Genomic DNA, 14,868 nt, shown 5'->3' with positions numbered 1-14,868 from the left:
CTCTGCTATGGCTGACTTCTCTGGTTGAAGGAGTCTGCAGTGCCTTTCATGTTCCTTGATTTGTGTTTGGGCGCTGCGAAAATATAATTCATGGCTTAATGGCCACCTAGTGAGCCTAGTCCCTGGGCCAAGTGTCTGCCCTCTGACCACCTTCAAGGACAAGCGTGCACCAAGGATCTCAAAATACTTTGTCTGCACCTCTTGGCCGATCATAGTTGGAAGGCCATCTTGAGGGCGCTCCCTCCCAACCTCAAGAGTGAGAACCCTCAATCCAGCCCCAAGGGTAGTTCCCATCTTATGAAAACTTATGGGGACTTTTGTGGGTGTCCACCCTTCACCCTTGGGACTGATAGTTGGGAGAAAAGTATTGTCATATTTTGGTGGTGGATGCTGCTGTTTTTCCCCCCAGATCTGTTGGGTTTTTTGATATCTTGACCTGTCTCCTGTACCTTTGGAATCCTGGAACCTTGAACCTTTGGTATAGACTCTGGATCCCTGGACTTTGTTTATTGAACACTCAGCATTTGACCATTGGACCGGACCCTTTTGACTACGAAGTTATTTTTGCTATCAGTTTTTGTTTATTCTGTAGATGCGTGCTATCTTTCTGTTTTATATTTTGGACTATAAAAACAGCCAGCAAGTAAGTGCTGTTTTAATTAAACTGTTTGTTAAAACTGGGAGTTTGATTCATCTCTACCTAAACAAGGTAGAGCCGTGGCAACGTGACAATACTCACACTGTCCATAGGGAGGGAGGATGGGTCATGCCATCAAAAGGAAACTGAAAGAGAGGAACAGAGCAGCCTCACCCAACTTGCTGTTCCGCCCCCTCACATGCATGTGACCAAGTCTGCCTCCTTCATGGGGTAATTCAAAATCCCCCTCCCCCCCCCCCACACACCCCCCACATCTTAAGCTTTGCTTTGCTGCAGGTGGAGCTTGTGGGGAAATCTGGAGAGGGTTGAACCCAGGACCCTAACCAAACCCCAAACTAGCCAATAGTGAGTGAAACTAGACACAATTGGTTGGTTACCTGGAATCCTGAACAACATTTTGTTGCAGATCCCAATGATACTCCTTCTTGTTATAAAGAACTAGCTGTCCCCTGCCATGTGTTGCTGTGGCCAAGTCTGTTGATATGGAAAATAAAGTAATGAGAAAGTGTTGGTTTTTTCAGAGGTCCCTTTCTAATCTATGATACTATATTTGTGTGTGTTAATCATATCTATCTCTATCTATGGCTGGATGGCTCTTTTTCAGGAGGGCTTTGATTACTTTTTCTTACCCTGGTGAAGGGAGTTGGACTGGATGACTTTAAGTATTTTCTGTTGGTCGGGGGGGGGGGGGGTTCTGTGTGGGAAATTTGGCCCAATTCTGTTGTTGGTGGGGTTCAGAACACTCTTTGATTGTAGGTGAACTATAAATCCCAGTAACTACAACTCCCAAATGTCAAGGTCTATTTTCCCCAAACTCCATCTGTGTTCATATCTGGGCATATGGAATATTTGTGCCAAGTTTGGTCCAGATCCATCATTGTTTGAGTCCATGGTAGTCTCTGGATGTAGGTGAACTACAACTTCCTAAATCAAGGTCAATGCTAGTGTTCCTTCTAGTGTTTTCTGTTGGTCATGGGAGTCCTGTATGCCCCAGTTTGTTCAATTATATCATGCTATTTGATTGTAGGTGAACTATAAATCCCAGCAACTACAACTCCCTATCTATCTATCTATCTATCTATCTATCTATCTATCTATCATCTATCTATCTATCTAATCTATCTCTATGGCTGGATGGCTCTTTGTCAGGAGGACTTTGATTATGTGTTCTTGCCCTGGTGAAGGGAGTTGGGCTGGATGGCCTTAAGTATTTTCTTTTGGTCATGGGGGTTCTATGTTTGGATGTATTGTTGTTGTATTCAGGCACTGAATGTTTGCCTTTTATGTCTGGAATCTGCTGAGTCCCTATGGAGAGATAGAGCAGGTTATTATTATTATTATTATTATTATTATTATTATTATTACTAGCCGTCCCCTGCCACACATTACTGTGGCCCACATGGGGGTTCTGTGTGGGAGGTTTGGCCCAATTCTGTCATTGGTGGGGTTCAGAATGCTCTTTGATTGTAAGTGAACTGTGAATCCCAGTGACTACAACTCCCAAATGTCAAGGTCTATTTCCCCCAAACTCCCTCTGTGTTCATATTTGGGCGTATGCTTGTGCCAAGTTTGGTTCAGATCCATCATTGTTTGAGGCCACAGTGCTCTCTGGATGTAGGTGAACTATAACTCCCAAACTCAAGGTCAATGCCCACCAAACCCTTCCAATATTTTCTGTTGGTCATGGGATGGGAGTTCTGTGTGCCAAGTTTGGCTCAATTCCATCATTGGTGGAGTTCAGAATGCTCTTTGATTGTAGGTGAACTATAAATCCCACCAACTACAACTCCCAAATGACATAATCATAATTTTTTTTCAGTGATGGTCACTCCTTGTGTTGTGAGACGTTTTGTTGCCGAATTTGGTGTGATTTCGTTCATTGGTTCTTTTGTTTTTAAGGTACTCATTATGCACAGAGCATTTTTATATATATAGATTGCAATCCATTTCTTGCTCAATGCCTTTCATCCCATAATGGGAGAACACAGTAGATGAGATCCAAATGACTGTTTTAGCTGTGTCCTGGGGCCTTGGAAGGCCCTGTAGTTTCTTTAAAATATCATTTCTTTTTAATAGAGTTGCAGAAACTCTGTACTTCTGTTGCCTAGGGCATTTTCGAATGCAACTTTAGATGCTGGGAAGGTGTGCAGGAGGATACCATATTTCTCTTAAAGAAACATACCATATATACTCGAGTATAAGCCGACCCGAATATAAGCCAAGGCACCTAATTTGACCACAAAAAAACCTGAGAAAACGGATTGACTCGACTATAAGCCAAGTGTGGGAAATGCAGCAGCTACTGATAAATTGCAAAATAAAAATAGATACCAATTAAATAACATTAATTGAGGAATCAGTAGGTTATATATTTTTGAATATTTACAAAAATGGAAATTTAAGATAAAACTGTCCAACTCTGATTAAATGATTATTTACCTTCTTCAATGTAAATGTGCTTACGTATCCTTCCAATAATAATAAAGAGAGTAACATTATGTATATATATAAATGTAATAACACCAACAATAATAAAGAGTAAAATAATGAATGTAGCAATAACAACAATTATACAGTAAAATAATAAATGTATAATAATAGAGTAAAATGATAAATGTAATAATAATAAATAGAATAAAATAATAAATGGAATGATGATAATAATAATAACAAAGTAAAATAATAATAAATTATAAATAATAAATAAATTAATAATACATTAATAATAAATTAATAATAAATTCATTTATCGTGTCATCAGCAACCAGACCATTGTATTACATTTCTAACAGAACAAAACAAACAAACAGATAAAAAAACACAAAGTTTGCAAGCTTGGTAGTTGATTAAATGTCCTTTGACCAGTATCTGACCACTTGGAGTGCCTCTGGTGTTGCTGCAAGAAGGTCCTCCATTGCGCATGTGGCAGGGCTCAGATTGCATTGCAGCAGGTGGTCAGTGCTTTGCTCTTCTCCACACTTGCATGTCATGGATTCCACTTTGTAGCCCATTTCTTAAGATTGGCTCTGCATCTCGTGGTGCCAGAGCGCAGTCTGTTCAACGCCTTCCAAGTTGCCCAGTCTTCTGTGTGCCCAGGGGGGAGTCTCTCATTTGGTATCAGCCATTGGTTGAGGTTCTGGGTTTGAGCCTGCCACTTTTGGACTCTCGCTTGCTGAGGTGTTCCAGCAAGTGTCTCTGTAGACCTAAGAAAACGATTTCTTGATTTAAGTCGTTGACGTGCTGGCTGATACCCAAACAGGGGATGAGCTGGAGATGTCACTGCCTTGGTCCTTTCCCGGCGGATGTCAGGTGATGCAATACCGGCTAAACAGTGTAGTTTCTCCAGTGGTGTAGGGCGCAGACACCCCGTGATAATGCGGCATGCCTCATTAAGAGCCACATCCACTGTTTTAGCATGGTGAGATGTGTTCCACACCGGGCATGCATACTTAGCAGAGTAGCACAGCGCAAGGGCAGATGTCTTCACTGTGTCTGGTTGTGATCCCCAGGTTGTTAATTGTTGTTAATTTGTTGTTAATTGTTTAATGGCATTGAATGTTTGCCATATATGCATTCTGTAATGTGCTCTGAGTCCTCTCAGGGATAAAACGGAATATAGATAAAGTATTTATTTATTTATTTATTTATTTACAGCTTTTATATTCCACCCTTCTCACCCCACAGGGGACTCAGTGTACACATATATGGCAAACCTTCAATGCCAATTTTTGACATACAAACATATACAGACATACACAGAGGCTATTTAACTTTTTCTGGCTGCCAGGGGAGCTGTCGCTTTCATCGTCCATCTGCGATGCTGATGAAGCACTTCCGCATTCCCTGCATGCTTCCCCGCTGGAATACTTTGCTGGAGTCTTCTTTATGGCCTCATAAATCAGTTAATTTAGCCTCCCCACACTTTTAAGGTGGTATGTAATTTTCCTACTTGACAGATGCAACTGTCTTTCGGGTTGCAAAGGTCGACAACAGGCTACACAATTGGTTGGAAACCCACTCCAACCTGGGCTGGCTTCGAACTCATGACCTTTTTTTGGTCAGAGTGATCTTAATGCAGGTGACACTCAGCCAGCTGCGCCACAATCCCACCATATTATTATTATTATTATTATTATTATTATTATTATTATACACAGAAATGGGGAATATGATGGCATGGAGCACCCCCACTTTCATATTTGGAGGTATATCTTGACACTTCAGGACCTTGCCTGGTTCCTTCATAGCTGCTCTTCGAAGTCCTTCTTTTCTTCTAATTTCTTCACTGTCATCGGGTTAAACCCATGCCAGCAGGACTGAAGACCGACAGGTCACAGGTTCGAATCCGGGGAGAGGCGGATGAGCTCCCTCTGTCAGCTCCAGCTCCTCATGCGGGGACATGAGAGAAGCCTCCCACAAGGATGATAAAAAACATCAAATCATCCAGGCGTCCCCTGGGCAACGTCCTTGCAGACGGCCAATTCTCTCACACCAGAAGCAACTTGCAGTCTCTCAAGTCGCTCCTAACACGACAAAAAAAGTCCTTGGGAAACTATAACTTTCTCCAAGGACTGGGACCCCAAGGCCAGGCTCTTCCCTGAAAGTCTTATGATGTCCTTGTTGTTGCTAGTGTCTTGGCAAATTGGCCAAAACTTAACCCCTTTGTGCAGTCTGGCACCCTTGCCCTTTGCAGAACTATAAGTTACCATCCCTTATTGGGGGAGGGAGGGGACATGCTCGACTTCAGCGGATGAGCTCCCTTTATCAGCTCCAGCTCCTCATGCGGGGACATGAGAGAAGCCTCCCACAAGGATGATAAAAACATCAAATCATCCGGGCGTCCCCAGGGCAACATCCTTGCAGACGGCCAACTCTCTCACACCAGAAGCAACTTGCAGTTTCTCAAGTCGCTCCTGACACGACAAAAAAAGTCCTTGGGAAACTATAACTTTCTCCAAGGACTGGGATCCCAAGGCCAGACTCTTCCCTGAAAGCCTTATGAGGTTCTTGTTGTTGCTAGTGTCTTGGCAAATTGGCCAAAACTTAACCCCTTTGTGCAGTCTAGTACCCTTGCCCTTTGCAGAACTATAAGTTACCATCCCTTATGGGGGGGGGAGGACATGCTCGACTTCAGCGGATGAGCTCCCTTTATCAGCTCCAGCTCCTCATGCGGGGACATGAGAGAAGCCTCCCACAAGGATGATAAAAACATCAAATCATCCGGGCGTCCCCAGGGCAACGTCCTTGCAGATGGCGAATTCTCTCACACCAGAAGCAACTTGCAGTTTCTCAGTCGCTCCTGACACGACAAAAAAAAAGTCCTTTGGAAACTATAACTTTCTCCAAGGACTGGGACCCCAAGGCCAGGCTCTTCCCTGAAAGCCTTATGATGTCCTTGTTGCTAGTGTCTTGGCAAATTGGCCAAAACCTAACCCCTTTGTGCAGTCTGGTACCCTTGCCCTTTGCAGAACTATAAGTTACCATCCCTTATTGGGGGGGGGGGGGAGGGGACATGCTCGACTTCAGCGGATGAGCTCCCTTTATCAGCTCCAGCTCCTCATACGGGACATGAGAGAAGCCTCCCACAAGGATGATAAAAACATCAAATCATCCGGGCGTCCCCTGGGCAGAACTATAAGTTACCATCCCTTATTGGGGGGGGGGGGGGGGGAGGGGACGTGCTCGACTTCAGCGGATGAGCTCCCTTTATCAGCTTCAGCTCCTCATACGGGACATGAGAGAAGCCTCCCACAAGGATGATAAAAACATCAAATCATCCGGGCGTCCCCTGGGCAACGTCCTTGCAGACGGCCAATTCTCTCACACCAGAAGCGACTTGCAGTTTCTCAAGTCGCTCCTGACATGACAAAAAAAGTCCTTGGGAAACTATAACTTTCTCCAAGGACTGGGACCCCAAGGCCAGACTCTTCCCTGAAAGCCTTATGAGGTTCTTGTTGTTGCTAGTGTCTTGGCAAATTGGCCAAAACTTAACCCCTTTGTGCAGTCTAGTACCCTTGCCCTTTGCAGAACTATAAGTTACCATCCCTTATTGGGGGGGGGGAGGGGACATGCTCGACTTCAGCGGATGAGCTCCCTTTATCAGCTCCAGCTCCTCATGCGGGGACATGAGAGAAGCCTCCCACAAGGATGATAAAAACATCAAATCATCTGGGTGTCCCCTGGGCAACGTCCTTGCAGACGGCCAATTCTCTCACACCAGAAGCAACTTGCAGTTTCTCAAGTCGCTCCTGACACGACAAAAAAAAGTCCTTTGGAAACTATAACTTTCTCCAAGGACTGGGACCCCAAGGCCAGGCTCTTCCCTGAAAGCCTTATGAGGTTCATGTTATTTATTATTATTATTATTTACTGCTCTTATATACTGCAATTCTCAGCCCAAGGGCGACTGTTGTTGCTAGTGTCTTGGCAAATTGACCAAAACTTAACCCCTTTGTGCAGTCTGGTATCCTTGCCCTTTGCAGAACTATAAGTTACCATCCCTTATTGGGGGAGGGAGGGGACATGCTCGACTTCAGCGGATGAGCTCCCTTTATCAGCTCCAGCTCCTCATGCGGGGACATGAGAGAAGCCTCCCACAAGGATGATAAAAAACATCAAATCATCCGGGCGTCCCCTGGGCAACGTCCTTGCAGACGGCCAATTCTCTCACACCAGAAGCGATTTGCAGTTTCTCAAGTCGCTCCTGACATGACAAAAAAAGTCCTTGGGAAACTATAACTTTCTCCAAGGACTGGGACCCCAAGGCCAGGCTCTTCCCTTAAAGCCTTATGATGTCCTTGTTGTTTGTGCAGTCGGGTACCCTTGCCCTTTGCAGAACTATAAGTTACCATCCCTTATTGGGGGGGGGGAGGGGACATGCTCGACTTCAGCGGATGAGCTCCCTTTATCAGCTCCAGCTCCTCATGCGGGGACATGAGAGAAGCCTCCCACAAGGATGATAAAAACATCAAATCATCCGGGCGTCCCCTGGGCAACGTCCTTGCAGACGGCCAATTCTCTCACACCAGAAGCAACTTGCAGTTTCTCAAGTCGACCTGACACGGCACAAACTGCCATCTCCATTCTGATTAAGGATCCAGCCAAGATATGGGAAGTCTTGAATTATTTCAATGACTTCGTCGTTTCCTTTCAAAACGCTTATTGCAAAGATGTGGGAAGAGAGAAACTTCACCGATAGGCTTTGAACCACGCTTTTCGGAGCTCTTTTGGTACTGTTTGTGTTCAGCCTCCTTTGTTATCTACAGCAATGTGTGATGGGTAAATGCCGTTACCTGCAACACTTCAGTTGTTATGATAATGGGAAGATAAGAGTCTTTTTTGTTGCATTTTAATTGGGAAAGGCTATAATGAGGAGCGCTCACTCCTTCTTTCAAAAACGATTTAGAGGGCAATTGGGAAACTAAGGTTTTTAGAAAAATATAGACTCGAGGCCCATCTCAAAGTTGAATATATATGCAAATACAGGGATTCCGATATCAAAAAGCAGCCAAATCCAAAACACTTCTCTTCTTTAGTATTTTGGATAAGGGAGATTCATGTTTGCATATGTAATCAACAAGATGAGCTTATTGGGCAGAAGGTGGCCCACGCCTTGGCTGAGGGTCTTGGTGTCATTGCCTGCATTTATTTATTTATTTATTTATTACTTGCACTTATTAACCGCCACTCTCAGCCCTAGGGCGACTCGTGGCGGTGTACAACAACATAGAAAAGACAGTTTACAATAAATCAAGACAGTAAACAACATTCTACTACTACATAACATCTACTTATACTAAAAATCCGCTTCGTCATATCATGGGTCATAGTCAGTCTCATAGTCGTAGTCCATTCCGGTCGTCATTTCCAATGATATAGCACTCAGTTGAAGGCCAACTCGAAAAGCCATGTTTTCAGGCTCTTACGAAAGGCCATAAGGGAGGGCGCCTGTCTAACTTCAGCAGGGAGGGCGTTCCACAGCCGGGGGGCCACCACCGAGAAGGCCCGCTCTCTCGTCCCCGCCAGACGTGCCTGTGAGGCAGGCGGGACCGAGAGAAGGGCCTCCCCAGATGATCTCAAGGTCCTCGTGGGCTTGTAGGCCGAGATGCGGTCTGCAAGGTATTTTGGGCCGGAACCGTTTAGGGCTTTGTAGGATAACACCAGCACCTTAAATTGGGCCCGGTAGCAAATGCTGGGACAGCAGGGGCATTGTATGCTCCCTGCGCCCTGCTCCTGTTAGCAACATGGCTGCCGCGCGCTGGACTAGCTGAAGCTTCCGGGCCGTCTTCAAGGGCAGCCCCACGTAGAGAGCGTTGCAGTAGTCGAGGCAGGATGTGACCAAAGCGTGTACCACCGTGGCCAAGTCAGACTTCCCAAGATACGGGCGCAGCTGGCGCACAAGCCTAAGCTGTGCAAATGCTCCCCTGGTCACCGCTGAAACCTGGGGATCCAGGCTCAGCGACGAGTCCAGGGTCACACCCAAGCTGCGAACCTGCGCCTTCAAGGGGAGTGCGACCCCGTCCAGCACAGGCTGTAACCCTATACCCTGCTCGGCCTTGCGACTGACCAGGAGTACCTCTGTCTTGTCTGGATTTAATTTCAGTTTGTTCGCCCTCATCCAGACCATTACAGCGGCCAGGCACCGGTTCAGGACTTCGACAGCCTCCTTAGTAGCAGGTGGAAAGGAGTGACAGAGTTGGACGTCATCTGCGTACAGATGACACCGCACCCCGAAACTCCGGATGATCTCACCCAGCGGCTTCATGTAGATGTTAAACAGCATGGGGGACAGGATGGAGCCCTGAGGAACCCCACAGGTCAAAGGCTGTGGTGTTGAACAGGAGTCCCCCAATAACACCTTCTGGGTACGACCCTCCAGAAATGACCGGAGCCACTGCAAAGCAGTGCCCCCAAGACCCATCTCTGCAAGGCGCCCCAGAAGAATACCGTGGTCGACGGTATCGAAGGCCGCATTGGGGAGAAACTGGATGAGCGAGAGGCTGGCATCACAGAGAAGGTGGTGTTTGAACAGACCAAGGCTATTGCTGATAATGTGAAGGATTGGAGCAAAGTAGTTCTTGCCTATGAGCCAGTTTGGGCCATTGGAACTGGCAAAACTGCAACACCCCAACAGGCCCAGGAAGTTCATGAGAAGTTGCGAGGCTGGCTGAAGAACCATGTATCTGATGCTGTTTCGCAATCAACCCAAATAATCTATGGAGGCTCAATCACTGGTGCCACTGCCAAAGAACTGGCTTCTCAACCTGATTTGGATGGCTTTCTTGTTGGTGGAGCCTCTCTCAAGCCTGAATTTATAGATATAATCAATGCAAAACACTGAAATCTACCATACAGTCAAAAGCTGGGGAGTGCCATCATGGTGTGGAGATAGATACTGTAAAAATAAATGCCCAGCCTCTACATTCAAGAGCAGTGGCCTCAACCTCCAACCTGTTTCCGTACACTTGCTGTTCTTTGTCCAATTCCGCTGCTGAACACAATGATTGCAAAGACATGCATTGGTTAGTCTAGAGCCTTGGTCTAATCAGAGCTTTTTCCACTTCCTTCTATTTGTGAGTGGGATTTCTTGCTCTTATCCCCATAAGTTGTTTTCTAACCAGTGTCTGTGTTGTTGTTGTAGGCCCACCTGCCCCTTTGAAGAAGGGATATTGATTCTTGTTTTCAGCCAGTTTAAAGCCAGTGCTCAGTGACCTGTGTTGTTTGTACGCTGTATGTCTGTTTCATGTTCCATAAGCCAACAATGAACGGAAATAAACAAGATGTTACTCAGAATGATTCTAATGCAATAGGCACAAAATTGCAGCCTCCAATTAACGCCTTGTGATTCCTATAAGAAGCCACGAACCTCTCTTACAAAGAGTTGAACTATTTCCAAAAATAGTTAACTATTCACTGCTGTCACTCACATCTTTAGCTACTACCCATTGTAACTGATGTTTTAAAGCAACGTTACTCAACCTGGGGGTAGGGACCCCTGAGAGTGTGTGGCTGCTGACGTGGCGCAGCCCAGGAAGGAAACTGTGCATGCCTGCCAGCACCTCTCCTCTAGAATAGACATTAGAAAGCTTTAAGAACAAGAAGCCTCCTTAAAGCATGTATGTCTGCCTGCAACCAAGCACCTCTCCTCTAGAGTAAAAACTGTTTTAAGAACTTGCCTCCTTGCCTTGGAAAGAATGTGTGTGGCATGCAGACATGGGAGAGAAAGCACGTGTGGCCACCTGTAACCGAGCTCCTCTCATCTAGAGTAAGAAACAGAACTTGCCTCCTTGCCTGGGAGAGGAAGCCTGCCTACCTGCTTGTAGCCAAGTGCCTCTTCTCTAGAGTAGAAACAGGTAAGAAGCCTCCTTAAAGCACACACCTGCCTGCAGCTGAGTGCCTCTTCTCTAGAGTAGAAACAGGTAAGAAGCCTCCTTAAAGCACACACCTGTCTGCAGCTGAGTGCCTCTTCTCTAGAGTAGAAACAGGTAAGAAGCCTCCCTAAAGCACACTCCTGTCTGCAGCTTAGTGCCTCTCCTCTAGAGTAGAAACAGGTAAGAAGCCTCCTTAAAGCACACACCTGTCTGCAGCTGAGTGCCTCTTCTCTAGAGTAGAAACAGGTAAGAAGCCTCCCTAAAGCACACTCTTGTCTGCAGCTTAGTGCCTCTTCTCTAGAGTAGAAACAGGTAAGAAGCCTCCCTAAAGCACACTCCTGTCTGCAGCTTAGTGCCTCTCCTCTAGAGTAGAAACAGGTAAGAAGCCTCCTTAAAGCACACACCTGTCTGCAGCTGAGTGCCTCTTCTCTAGAGTAGAAACAGGTAAGAAGCCTCCCTAAAGCACACTCCTGTCTGCAGCTTAGTGCCTCTTCTCTAGAGTAGAAACAGGTAAGAAGCCTCCCTAAAGCACACTCCTGTCTGCAGCTTAGTGCCTCTCCTCTAGAGTAGAAACAGGTAAGAAGCCTCCTTAAAGCACACACCTGTCTGCAGCTGAGTGCCTCTTCTCTAGAGTAGAAACAGGTAAGAAGCCTCCTTAAAGCACACTCCTGTCTGCAGCTGAGTGCCTCTCCTCTAGAGTAGAAACAGTTTAAATGCCTAAAATGATGGGAAGGAGAGCCTGGAAAGCCCCCCGCCCCCAAATAATGCACTTAGTAGAAGTATATTCTGATGCTAGCTAAGGAAACATCCTAGGCCAGCGTTTCTCAACCTGGGGTAGGGACCCCTGAGAGGATCACGAGGAGGGTGTCAGAGGGGTCGCCAAAGACCATCAGAAAACACAGTATTTTCTGCTGGTCATGGGGGTTTGATATTGGACGTTTGGTCCAATTCTGTCATTGGTGAGATCCAGAATGCTCTTTGATTGGTTGTGAACTATAAATCCCTCAACTACAACTCCCAAATGTCAATGCCTATTTTCCCCAAAATCCACCAGTGTCCACATTTGGCCATATTGAGTATTCATGCTAAGTTTAGTCCAGATCCATCATTGTTTGAGTCCACCGTGCTCTCTGGTTGTAGATGAACTACAACTTCAAAACTCAAGGTCAGTGCCCACCAAACCCTTCCAGTATTTTCTGTTGGTCATGGGAGTTCTGTGTGCCAAGTTTTGTTTAATTCCATCATTGGTGGGTTTCAGAATGCTCTCTGATTGTAGGTGAACTATAAATCCCAGCAACTACAACTCCCAAATGTCAATGCCTATTTTCCCCAAACTCCACCAGTGTCCACATTTGGCCATATTGAGTATTCATGCCAAGTTTGGTCCAGATCCATCATTGTTTGAATCCACCGTGCTCTCTGGTTATAGATGAACTACAACTCCAAAACTCAAGGTCAGTGCCCACTAAACCCTTCCAGTATTTTCTGTTGGTTATGGGAGTTCTGTGTGCCAAGTTTTGTTCAATTCCGTAGCTGGTGGGGTTCAGAATGCTCTCTGATTGTAGGTGAACTTACTTACTTACTTACTTAGGCGATCCCTCATTGGACGAGTAAGATGGTCTTCCATTATGGGTTTCCTTGTGGGTCCGCATGTGGCTGTGGAGCCCTATTCTTGACCCGCATCTTCTCCCACAGTGAGGGCATTGGTTTCCAGGTGGAAGGCGGTCCCGGTCGGGGTTGGCTTGACGCGCCTTCCTCCTGGCACATTTCTCTCTTTCACCCTCCACTCGTGCCTCCTCGAATTCTGCAGCACTGCTGGTCACAGCTGACCTCCAGCTGGAGCGTTCAAGGGCCAGGGCTTCCCAGTTCTCAGTGTCTATGCCAGAGTTTTTAAGGTTGGCTTTGAGCCCATCTTTCAATCTCTTTTCCTTTCCACCAACATTCCGTTTTCTGTTCTTAAGTTCAGAGTAGAGCAACTGTTTTGGGAGACGGTGGTCGGGCATCCGGACAACGTGGCCGGTCCAGCGGAGTTGATGGCAGAGGACCATCGTTTCAGTGCTTGTGGTCTTTGCTTCTTCCAGCACGCTGACATTTGTCCGCTTGTGTTCCCAAGAAATTTGCAGGATTTTCCGGAGGCAGAGCTGATGGAATCGTTCCAGGAGTTGCATGTGACGTCTGTAGACAGTCCACATTTTGCAGGCATAGAGCAGGGTTGGGAGGACGATAGCTTTATAGGTGAACTATAAATCCCAGTAACTACAACTCCCAAATGTCAATGCTTATTTTCCCCAAACTCCACCAGTGTTCACACAGAACAAGTACAGGAAATGGAGTGGTTGGTTCAAAATGTGGACTAATCATCATCATCATCATGTTTTGACTTTAAGGAAAAAGGAGTGGAAATGGGGAGCATCGATGAGCAACTTCATATTCCTGGATGCTTTGCAGGAGGGAAAAGTAATTGGCTCAACGTAGCATCCGCTTTTTGTGTGTGCAGAAAACATGTTTTTTTGTTTCTGTACCTCAAACTGTATTTTTGTATAGGACTCACCTTTTTGGTGCAAAAAGAGCAAACAAGCGAATGTTCCCAAAAAGAGTCCCAAAAAGAAACAAATGATTGAACATTGTGGAGAAAGCTTTATGTTGCCGAGCAGGCAGAAAACTCTTCTCAAAGGCAAGAAATGTTTTGGCAGTTTATATCCCAACTCTCTTTGTTCTTTTCTTCCTGATGAGTTCCATGCATGCTGTCAGTTTAAACAGGAGGCTTTTTTTTGTAGGATTCTCTGTGTTTCTAATTATAAGTTGCAGCCGTACTTCATCCAATTGGGTGCTTTTTCTTAAAGATGATTGTATTTCAGGGGTAAGAAAACACCATGGAGTTTGGGTTGTTGTAGGTTTTTTCAGGCTATATGGCCATGGTCTAGAGGCATTCTCTCCTGACGTTTTGCCTGCATCTATAGCAAGCATCCTCAGAGGTAGTGAGGTCTGTTGGAACTAGGAAAAAGGGTTTATATATCTGTGGAATGACCAGGGTGGGACAAAGGACTCTTGTCTGCTGGAGCTAGGGGTGAATGTTTCAACTGACCACCTTGATTGGCATATAATGGCCTGCCTAGAGCAAACTTTTGTTGAGAGGTGATTCGATGTCCTTGTTTGTTTCCTCTCTGTTGTTGTGCTGTTGTAATTTTAGAGTTTTTTAATACTGGTAGCCAGATTTTGTTCATTTTCATGGTTTCCTCCTTTTTGTTGAAATTGTCCACATGCTTGTGGATTTCAATGGCTTCTCTGTGTAGTCTGACATGGTGGTTGTTGGAGTGGTCCAGCATTTCTGTGTTCTCCAATAATATGTTGTGTCCAGGTTGGTTCATCAGGTGCTCTGCTATGGCTGATTTCTCTGGTTGAAGTAGTCTACAGTGCCTTTCAGACAAGAGTCCTTTGTCCCACCCTGCTCATTCCACAGATATATAAACCCTTTCCCCTAGTTCCAACAGACCTCACTACCTCTGAGGATGCTTGCCATAGATGCAGGCGAAATGTCAGGAGAGAATGCCTCTAGACCATGGCCATATAGCCCGAAAAAACCTACAACAACCCAGTGATTCCGGCCATGAAAGCCTTCGACAATACCATGGAGTTTAACATAGTTCCTTCTCAAGTTTTATTTATTTATCATGTCAGAAGCGAATTGAGAATATAGTTACAATGTATACAAAAACTAGAAAGAAAGTTAAAAACTAAGCATCATACTAAATGTCTTTTGACCACAAGCTGGCCACTTGGAGTGCTTCTGGTGTCACTGTAAGAAGGTCTTCATTGTGTATGTAGCAGGGCAAAGGCTGC

General features: G+C 45.6%; 2 protein-coding genes across 6 annotated transcripts in view; both read left to right on the top strand.

The window, feature by feature from the left end:
- Positions 1 to 14,868, top strand: part of FGF13 (fibroblast growth factor 13) — a 385,345-nt gene that overhangs the window by 328,755 nt on the left and 41,722 nt on the right. The window lies entirely within an intron of this gene.
- Positions 4,818 to 10,107, top strand: LOC137097639 (triosephosphate isomerase-like). The gene is made up of 3 exons (XM_067471708.1): positions 4,818 to 4,863; positions 8,239 to 8,298; positions 9,625 to 10,107. Exons 1-3 carry the CDS (start codon positions 4,818 to 4,820, stop codon positions 9,996 to 9,998), a joined length of 480 nt encoding a protein of 159 aa, XP_067327809.1. The 3' UTR covers positions 9,999 to 10,107.

Source organism: Anolis sagrei, chromosome 10, assembly GCF_037176765.1.
Source record: "Anolis sagrei isolate rAnoSag1 chromosome 10, rAnoSag1.mat, whole genome shotgun sequence".
NCBI classification, from domain to species: domain Eukaryota; kingdom Metazoa; phylum Chordata; class Lepidosauria; order Squamata; family Dactyloidae; genus Anolis; species Anolis sagrei.
This window is presented reverse-complemented; position numbering and strand designations above follow the sequence as displayed.